Source organism: Mandrillus leucophaeus, unplaced genomic scaffold (assembly GCF_000951045.1).
Source record: "Mandrillus leucophaeus isolate KB7577 unplaced genomic scaffold, Mleu.le_1.0 Scaffold235, whole genome shotgun sequence".
NCBI lineage: Eukaryota > Metazoa > Chordata > Mammalia > Primates > Cercopithecidae > Mandrillus > Mandrillus leucophaeus.
This window is the reverse complement of record NW_012102421.1, coordinates 113123-123681: the sequence shown is the minus strand read 5'-3', so window position 1 is coordinate 123681 and position 10559 is coordinate 113123. Positions and strand designations below refer to the sequence as shown.

Here is a 10559-nt window from a genome sequence, read left to right as displayed (position 1 = left end):
ATATATATATATATATATATATATAATTCCATTTATATGAAACATCAAGAATAGGCAGATTCAAAGAGACAGAGTAGAGATGATTAAGGTCTAGGGTGGAAAATACAGGGAGTTATTATTTTTTCAAAGATACAAAGTTTCAGTTTAAAAAGATAAGTTTTCTCGGAAAAATAGTGGTAATGGTAACTTAACACTGTGTATGTGGTTAATTCCACTTGAGTGCACATTTTAAAGTGGTTAAAACAGCACATTATTCACAGAACTGTGAAAAATCAATTTCTATAATTTAATTCACCCAGGCTAAGGTCTTTGTTATGGCAGCTGAAGCCCATGAATACATCATCTGACCCAGTGTTTTCCGTGAAACGTATCACTTTTTCAATCAAGTTAGCTGGAAGCTCCTCTCCCCAGAAGAACTGCAGGTCCCAAAACAAGAGCTCCAGCAGGGGTTCAACGAGGACAGATCCCACAGGGCAGCCTCGATGTCAGGCCCTGGATGGCATGTGAGGCTATAATGATACAACCACAACGTGAAAGTGTAAGTGTTTTTACTACTTACAGACACTGGGGAGCACTCGGCACACCTGGAGACCACAGATACAGAGGTCAGCGAGCCCAGGCAGGGAGGACAGAAGAGACCGGTAAGCCAATGACTTTAGTAAGTCCAGGTGTTATCTGACAGGTTTCCAGCAAGGAGCTTTAATGGATGTATTTAAAGCAAGCAGCAAACACTGAGACAAGGAGATCATGGTGTGACTGAGAAGGGGTCACTTTAAATGTGAGGACAAATATCAGAATTACCAGTTTAAAGAAAGTAGATGGAGAGAGAGGAGCCCAGCACACCAAGCAGGAGAGATGCCTCTTAGATTTTATTGCTGGCCACCAACTGCAGCCACTTGAACCAGATACAGTATTGAAAACTGCCATGGTGAGCAAGGCCTGCCTCTGATGTGAGGTAAATAAATTTACACTTTAAAAAATGAATGCCAAGACAACATGACACTATGAGCACTCCTGACATCCAGGGACACCAGCGGGTGTGGTACTGCGTCCTGGAGTCAGAATCCTGGGTTCTGGTCCCTGCGAGTGAGAAAATGAAAAGGACTTGTCCCTGCTCCCCTGGCATTGATCCTCCCACCCTGCTGCTCCGTCTTCTGCTCCCAAGCCCATGTGCAGTGCTCAGCCCCAGACATCACTGTCCCCAGGGTATACACAGTGCCGCCTACTGCACACACACACAAACTCACAGAAGGTGACAAAAATCTGCGTTCGGGACATCCGATCGTGAAAGAGGGAGAACGGTGAACGTAGAGCCACAGAGACTGGGACTCACAGGACTGGAAGGTGATGGAGCTGTAACATAACATATGTGTGACCTCTTTGAAACGTGCAGATCGTTGTGGAATAAAACACGCAGCCTGGCCTGGGACAGCGGCCCCCACACTTCCCTTCCAGTCCACCAGAGGGCGGCAGAGTCCCTCCGGCCTGGAGCCTTCCCAGGGGATGCCGACCTCCCTCAGCAGAACCTGTAGCCAAGCAGGGTCCACCCTCACCAGGGTAACCTCGGCCCAAGTCCTCAACGTCCTCCATGCTGCCCACACGGACTCTGTCAGCTCCTCCCTGACTTGGTGGCCGCCAACCTAACACCACTCCCTCTGCAGGCAGCTCCTGCCCCACACACCTGCTCCTTCCCTGGGCTCAGTTAAACAGACATCTCCCAGGGCAGCATTGGTGCACATAACGCCACACTGCGCGCTTTCCCCTGGTGACCTCCCTCCATCCTCATCAACTCTTTCTGTCACTGCTCCCTAAATGCCCGCCCCTCCTCCGTCTGTCCTGTTCTCTGGGGCACCCCAGGCCAAGCCTAGCGGTGACACAGAACAGCGGCTGCCTGAGGTCCCACAGCCTCCCCGGGAATGAGTGAGGCACCCTGTGACCTGCCTGCCCGCTGCACCCCGTGGGGGCTCAGAGCGCGTGTGATGGTCACACACAGGCAACACATAGGATGTGGTCACCTACCTACCCCCGGCTGTCCCTTGGGAAGACAGACCTCTCCTGTGTCCCTGCCGGGAGAAGGGGGTATTATGGCTCTTTGTTCCGAGAACACAACTGACCCCCACCCGCCTTCTCAGGTTTGAGCAACGTCCCTCCAGACAGACTATCTGGTGACTGCCTGTTCCTCCTCTACAGAGAGCATCTTGGCCAGGTGAAAACCCTCAGGACAGACCCCTGGGTATGTCAGCACATGGAGGGCTGAGCCCATCACGACCACGGAGTAGGTCGGGATGAATCTCTCCAGCTCTGAGCCCCTGCTCTGTCCCAGGCTCCCCTTCCTGTACCTCAACGAGCCATGTTCCACGGGGTTCCTGGGTAACTCCCCACTTCCTCCTGCACCACCACGGTGAAGGTATGGTGACCACAGTACAATCAGCTGGGCAGAGAAGAGAGGACACCAAAGATGGTCAGGAAGAAATGAGAAACCCTGAGCCCCAGCTCAACCACCAGTCAGTCCCCAGGGAGCAATAGAGTGACCGAGAAATGTCCTTTGACCATGGGACTCACAGCTCCCACTGAGCAACCAGCACAGGCCTCTCCTCCCAAGAGGCAGAGAGATTCACCCTGCACACCTCCAGGAAGGACAGTTTCCTCTGGACACCCAGGTCCTGAATGTCCATCCTTGGAAGCTGCAGCCAAGCTAGACATAATTAGAGAAAGGAAGGGTCCCTCTCACCAGACGCCACACACCTCACCCACAGCACAATGGGGTGTCACTGTGACATGGACCTGGTAGAGCTCCAGCCTCCTGCACTGAAGGGGAGAGCCAGATGGGATTGAAGAGGGCAAAGGGCGTGAATGTGCACCCGACCCAGAGCCATGGGGACAGCAGGAAGCTGAGACCCAGAACTGTGCTTGCACAACCGACAGGGTATGTGTGTGACTGTGTGTGTCTGCGTGTGTCTCTTTTGTGTGTTTATGTTTCTGTACATAGTGTCTGCCGAGGTTTGGTGACAGAATCACTGCTGAAAAAGGCAGAGGCCTCCACAATTCCCAGGTACCTGACACACAGACAAAAGGAAAAAGAGAAGGAGGGACAAGGAGGCAGGACTGAGAGGGGAGGGGACAGAGGGGTGTCCTGGGCACAGACGCCGCCCATGAGCCTGAGAAGTGCTCGTGCCCAGGAAGAGGCTCAGCACAGAAGGAGGAAGGACAGCACAGCTGACAGCCGTGCCCAGAAAGTTTCTGGATCCCAGGCTCATCTCCAGAGAGAACACGCAGGCAGCACAGGCCATGGGGCCCCTCTCAGCGCCTCCCTGCACACTGCACATCACCTGGAAGGAGCTCCTGCTCACAGGTGAGGAGAGAACTTCCTCGGAGAGGACAGGAGTAGGAAGCAGAATGATTGGATGGGGTTTGCTGGAGAGGATGGCGTTCTAAAAAATAAAAGTAAGCACTTTAAGAGGCTGAGGTGGTTGGATCATGAAGTCAGGAGTTCAAGACCCGTCTGGTCAAGAAAGTGCAGCCCTGTCTCTACTAAAAATACAAAAACTTAGCCAGGTGTGGTGGTGTGCTCCTGTAATCCCAGCTACTTGAAAGGTTGAGGCAGGAGAATTGCTTGAACCCGGGAGGCAGAGGTTTCAGTGAGCAGAGATTGTGCCGCTGCATGCCAGCCTGGGTGACAGTATGAGACTCTGTCTTAAAAAAAAAAAAAAAAAATAGGGGAAAGAAGGCTCTGTTGGAGCCTGCATAGGGGAACATATACCACAGAGGGTCAGGGGTCGAAACACGAAAATCACATTGAACTGGAATTGGTAAGAGGTAGGAAAATCTCACGTGTTCTCTTTTCCTGGTTAATCATCACTGGCCACCACATTTTGAAAAATGATAATAACTATTATCAGATGACACTTCAAATGAAAATATAAGCAGGACATGAAACACTGTCCTCAGCAAAAAACCTCAACCATTGGGTAAAGAAAATAAAAACACCCCAGGCATGGAGGGTCCTTGGAACTCTCACATCTACAGGAGTCTGCAGCCTGTTCCAGGCACTGGGGTGCAACCCAGATCAGAAATGTCCCTGTCCTCACGGAGCTCATGCTCTCATGGGCAGTAAGGCAGACATGCAAAGAGATCTGGAATGTGAGGTCAGGTGTTGACAAGAGCTCCAGAGGGAGCAGAGCAGGGAAAGATCAGAAAGGGAAGACCCAGGGTCTCTGAAGGAGGTGTCAGAAAGAAGTCTAAGGATGCCCTGATGTGAGCAGGACCTGAGGGCAGTGTGGAGGGAGCCGTGCAGACCTCTGGGGAAGAGGATTCCAAAGAGAAAAATGCAGAGGTCAGAAGGGTTGAAGGAATGGGGATCTTGCCGCTGACCTTGACCCAGTAGAACAGTAGGACACAAACGCACAATCACATACACACAAAAAAGGGGTGTGTGTGTATGTGTGTGTGTTTGTGTGTGTGTGTGTCTTCAAGGCTGATGATTGAAGAGATCATCTCAGGATCCAGGGCCCCATGTTTTCTCCCAATACATAGGTCCCAATATTGACTTATGCTCTCTCCACCTCCTAGCGTCATTTTTAATCTTCTGGAACCCGCCCACCACTGCCCAAGTCATGATTGAAGCTCAGCCTACCAAAGTTTCTGAGGGGAAGGATGTTCTTCTACCTGTCCGCAATTTGCCCCAGAAAGTTGCTGCCTACATCTGGTACAAAGGGCAAATAATGGACTTCCACCAATTCATTACAGCATATACAATAGACACTGAAAGAATTATATTTGGGCCTGCATTCAGTGGACGAGAAACACTATATTCCAATGGATCCCTGCTGATCCGAAATGTCACCAAGAATGACACAGGATCCTACACCGTAAAAATCAGGAACCCAGCTGAGGAGACTAAAGGAGTAATTGTACATTTCACCTTATATCGTGAGTGATTCCACATGATCCCTGGGTGTGGGGGTGCGGGGTCACTTCTACTTTGCACACACAGGATTATCAGGCCTAGGCTGTGCCTGTGTCCCTCTCTGCATTATGTCCCATGTTGGGATTTTGGCATTTAGTGCAGGACACACACAGAGGAGACAAACTTCAATAGATCAGAATTCCTTTCCTGCCTCCAGACCCTGAAGACACTTGCTGCACAGGAAGGACAGTCTGATTGGGGGTGGGGGGGGTGTTCAGCAGGAGGAGATCAGCCTCAGCCAAGCACCTCATGTCCTCTTCATGAACTTGACCCTGAGAAAGACCCTGGAAAAGTGAGCAGGGCTTTGCCTAAGAGGCCCCTTGAGATACTCTCAGAGAAGCTCAGTCCTAGAAGCCTCAATCCTGGAACCTGTCCCTAAATCCTTACTCCAGATAAAGCTGAGGAGCCTGTGCCAGGGCTGGGTTGTGGCAGGGCTTACTGGAACCAAGGATTTACCAGCTGTCTGAGGACTGTGTCTCCTGAAGCTGCTCACTGCCAGGGATCAGCCCTCAGAGCCTCATCTGGGCAAGGACAGAGCTTTCTTCACCTGACACTCAGAGTGGAGAGGACAGAAAGACAAGCTTTGTAGGCCATCGGTCAACTGCCTTGTGAGGCTTAGGACACTCCATAGAAACTCTAATGTCCCTGAAGGAGAAACAGAAGAGAGAAAATGTACCTGGCAGCAGCTTGTCCACAGGGATCTGACCTAAAGGTGCTCTCTCATGGAAGTGAGTAATAATAAATGCTGTTTGTGTGAACACCTCCACTGTGCCAAGCATTAGGTCAGGTGACTGTGAAGAATTTACAATTTATTCACAGATAGCTGAAAAGCCACAGTCAATTTGCCATTTAGCTTATTTGACTGAGAGAAAACTGAGGCACAGGAAGGCACAGTCACTGAACCAGAGTCACACAAACACAAAAGGCAGATCAGGGTCACATGAGGTCTGTCTGCAGCCACAGGCCCATCCTCTCCTCCACCAGAAGTGAGGGCTTATTTTTTGGCTCAAATCCTCTCTTCTTAGACATCCAAACCTCAGAGGAGTGAGAGCAAATGGTCAGCTGATTAGTGTGTTCTCCAGAACTAAATCACCTGCCTCAACCATCAGAGTCAGTGCAAAATATGTCCAGATCTCCCCCTCAGATCTTAACCCCTATCACTGAACCTGAAATCCTGCGTTTTCCAAAGTGTCCATGTCACTGGCATGACAGGATAAAAGAGAGGACCTTGTTTGTTTTCCCCACTCACACCCCGCACCAGCACAGGCCCAGTGAGAGACACACCCTCAGGTGCTCTCACATAACAAATGAAGGAATTGAATGAAGAAATGAATGATCCATAACCTCTGTAGAGACTGGATCTTGAATGCAGAATCCTACGAAGTTCTAGCCACACCTGTCCCTTGTCCTTCAGAGACTGACACCCATGTTTCATCCCCCCACTACCTCTTGTCCCTAAAGCCACCCCACCTCATGTGTAACTCTGAAGCTCTTTGGCCGCTGGAGAGTTTTGAGGGCTACCTGGTCCTGGACTGTGGAAATGGGGGCACCTGGTCCCTGGGGTCTCTGAAGTCACTGTAGGCCCCATTGTTCACTGCGGTGGTGTCTCTGCCTCGCTCTGCTTCTCTGTGTCCCTCATCTTCCTCCCATTTCATTCTAACTGGCAAGCCCTGTCCTGCACAGCTTCTTCCTCCACCCCTAGGCCTTCCCCAGACACTGCCTCTAACTAGGCTGACTGTTCTGTTCCCTTCCTGCTAACACTGTGGCCTGGCCCACTCCCAGGAAATAGGAAAGGCACAGAAATCACCTGGAGTTGCCACTCCTGACAGGCTTCATCTCGAACCAATGTCTCCAGGTCACTAAGAGAAGAAGCTTCCACTGTATTCCCATCCACGGCTATTTCCCTTTGTGAGACTGATCTGTGGACAAGACCATGGGACAGGGATAGGCAGCTCCTCCATCCACTCTTATAATTCCCAGACAAGTTCTTCTGGCCTCCTGCACAAAGAAAACCAATTTATCCCGATGGTGATTTGCAGTAAAGAAAGATTTTAATGAGTCCAAGTCTGCCAAACAGGAGGATGGAGGTTTATTATTACTCAAATCAGCCTCCCGAGTGGATCAGGGGTTAGAGATTTTCAAGGATAGTTTCAGGGGCACAGGAGTAAAAAATGGGTACTGTTGATTGTTTGGGGATGGAATCATGTGGGCGGAGGGAAATGATCTGTTTGTGCTTGAATCCACCTCTAGGTGGGGACCAGTGCTTGGCTGAGTCTTTAGTCATGGGTATGGATGAGATCAGCCGGCTGCCAGAATGCAAAGAATGAGAAACATCTCAAAAGACCAATCTCAGGTTCTACAATGGTGATGTTATCTATAGCAGCAATTAGTTACAAATTCTGCACACTCTGGTCAAATGATATTTGACCAGTAAGGGACTATAGATACTGTACTTACATTTTAGTAGAATTCAGTTCCCTCCAATAATCTTAGTCTCATGATCTTTCTCCAGTTTTACAAAGGCAATCCCTGGGCAAAAGAAGGGTATTAGTGTTATGGAGGAACTATTATCATTCTTGCTTCAAAGTTAAACCATAAACTAAATTCCTCCCATGGCTAGCCTGGCCTATGTCCAGGAATGAGTGAGGACAGCCAGCCTGAGACTAGATGCCAGATGGAGTCAGCCATGCTAGTTTGCTATCACTCTTCTAATCTTTGCACTGACTCACCAGGGTGTCAGAGGCTGGACAGGTCTGCAGTCTCCAAAGCCCATGGGCTGATTTCACCCATTTCACTCGTGACTCCATCCTCAACCTACTATGAAGCTCATATTCTCCAGTCAATTCCTAGAGACTTCTGGTTTCCTGTCAGGCGTATAACAAGCTTGAAATTTGTCACTTGATTCTATCAGTAAGTAAACAGCTGAACAAACTCAAAAGTCAACAACTCGTTAAAATCCCTCAGAGATGGCCAGGCACAGTGGCTCACGCCTGTAATCCCGGCACTTTGGGAGTCTGAGGTGGGTGGATCACGAGGTCAGGAGATCGAGACCATCCTGGCAAACAGGATGAAACCTCGTCTCTACTAAAAATACAAACAAATTAGCCAGGCATGGTGGTGAGCGCCTGTAGTCCCAACTACACGGGAGGCTGAGGCAGGAGAATAGCATGAACCCAGGAGGTGTAGCTTACAGTGAGCCAAGATCGTGCCAGTGCACTCCAGCCTGGGCAACAGAGCGAGACTGTCTCAGAAAAACAAAACAAACCAAAAAAACACAACAAAAAGCTGTTACAGAAATGAAGAATGCTTTTGATGCTTCCTGGTAGACTGCACACAACTGAGGAAAGAATCCCTAGCTTGAGGATGTGTCAAGAGAAACTTCTAAAACTGAAACAGGAAAGTTCAAAAAGAGGGGGGGAGGAAAAAGTGGAACAACATATTCTATTTCATATTTAATATTTTGTATTGACAATAGCAATTTTTTAAATTTTGTAGTTGTGGGATGACTACCAAGGCTGTAACATACACGTAATAGGAATACTAGTGGTTCCGGGGACCTGTTAGAGGTGGCCAGGGGGTGCTCTCTGATGGTTTTGCTGCCTGTGCCACATACAGTTGTTTCCTCCTGATGATGCCATTTTCATAAATTGGGGTTCTTCGTGTGGGGGACACATGAGCCATTGGCGTATGACTTAGACTCTTCCTAATTCACACAAACCTAAACTCTAGTTGTATTTCCTGAGGTTAAGAGAAAATGAAGAAAGCATTTCACATACCTGTTTTGGGCTCTTCCCCATTTTTCCTAACTCTGCAGAGAAATTAGAAACGGAATTCTTTCTATATTTACTAACATAAACCTCATCACTTCTTTTAATTCTGCATCGTTCCTCCCTTTATGTAATTGACACACTGACCAGTTCTGTCCTTTTAACGGCACTCTCTCTACTTAAGGACTTGCGGATTTCAAATCAGGTTTGGCATCTTTCTTCGAGCATGATGTGATTCTACTGGAATTCATCCCACACCTAAACCTTAATTGGGTATCATGAGAAATACTACTAATAGCAATTGATCTTAGATGTTTGGACCATCAGTAAAAATTTCCACTTATGACAACATTTTAATGTGTCCTCCAAATATTTTTTGGTTTTGTTACTAGAGTAAGAACATAACATGATGTTTAAACTCCTGACAACTTTTTATGGGAAAATTACAGTATTACAAATTGAGCATCCCGAAACCGGAAATTCAAAATCTGAAATGCTCCCAAATCCAACACTTCTGACCACTGATGTGATGCTAAAAAGAAGTGCTCTCTGGAGCATTTTGGATTTTAAATTTTTCAGATTTGGGATGCTAACCCAGTACATCTGCAGCAAATATTCCAAAAAGAAAAAAAATAGTTAGAAATCCAAAACACCTGGTTTTAAGCTTTTTGCATAAGGAACACTTTGTCTGCATGAAGTACAGGCATGAAGCTGTACAGGAGATCTCTAGATCCTCCTCATCCTGCATAACTGAAAGTGCACACTCACAGAACAATGCCCTATTCTCCCAAACCCAGCTCCTGGAAACCACTATTCTACTCTCTGATTCACTCTGGAATCCACTGAGATGAGATGCATAGAGTAGTCAAACTCATAGAATCAGAGAGTAGAATGTCTAATGAGAGAAAGTACCTGCAAGACTTCTTCCCAAATATTAGTCTAATAGCCACCAAACAAAAAGGTCCGTGAGGGCCAGACTTCCATCATCTGTTCATGTTCGCCCTTTCCATCAGTCAGTTCTGCATTTGCAAACATCCACATGCATTTCTAGAAAGATCCACATGGTCCTCACCAGCCCTCTACAGGGGGAAGGGAATATCATTAACACAAAATAGGGAACATGGTCTTGGTACAAATCTATCAGCTCTTGCTTGTCCCGTTCACTCTTTGTAGGTCATTCCTTGGACTCTGCTCTATCTTTAGAGGTCACTGGCTCAATCAGTCACTATGAGACAGCTGGGAGAAAACTGCCCGACCTTGTGGTTCCACTGCCTGATGACTGAACTGACCCCCAGGCTTGACTCTGGTCTCCCCTGTGTTATTTCTAGTGAAGTACGCAGTCCCAGGCCAGGCTTCCCAGTACACAAATGGCTTAAGGACAATGGGAAGTTCCATTATCCATCTCTAGGATGTCCTTGAAAGGGAAGCTGTGGAGAAAATATACTTTGGGGGGCAAAGAAAACTGAAACTAAGAAGATTCCAGCACTGCATGCTCCAGATGAGGACCACAGGGTGGGCCAGGCAGGCAGTTGGAAAGGGAGACACTCAGAGAGGCACCAGGGACTGTGACTGCTGGTCCCGTGTCTTTCCATGACCCAATGCTGCTGCTCAATTCACACTTGAGAACGTCTGTGCTTCTCCCACATACAGAAGGCAGCCTCAGAGTCTCTGAGCCCTCAGATTGCTATGCATCTGTCTTGTAACACACACACACCTGCCATGGGGTTTTAAGGACTTGGGTGGGCTGAGAAGTGGGAAATGCCATCTCTGATTGAAAAATGTCTTTGGAGGAATCAAAGGTGCCACACAGGGCAATCTTCTCTCTG

General features: G+C 48.3%; 1 protein-coding gene across 1 annotated transcript in view; it reads left to right on the top strand.

Annotated features, from left to right (window-relative positions):
- The first annotated feature begins 3288 nt into the window (after nucleotides 1-3288).
- LOC105541165 (pregnancy-specific beta-1-glycoprotein 5-like) overlaps nucleotides 3289-10559 on the top strand; it is a 16286-nt gene continuing 9015 nt past the window's right edge. Inside the window, exons 1-2 of the mRNA XM_011982069.1 lie at nucleotides 3289-3352; nucleotides 4570-4929. Of these exons, the coding sequence (XP_011837459.1) occupies nucleotides 3289-3352; nucleotides 4570-4929 (424 nt within the window). The remainder of the gene's footprint in view (nucleotides 3353-4569; nucleotides 4930-10559) is intronic.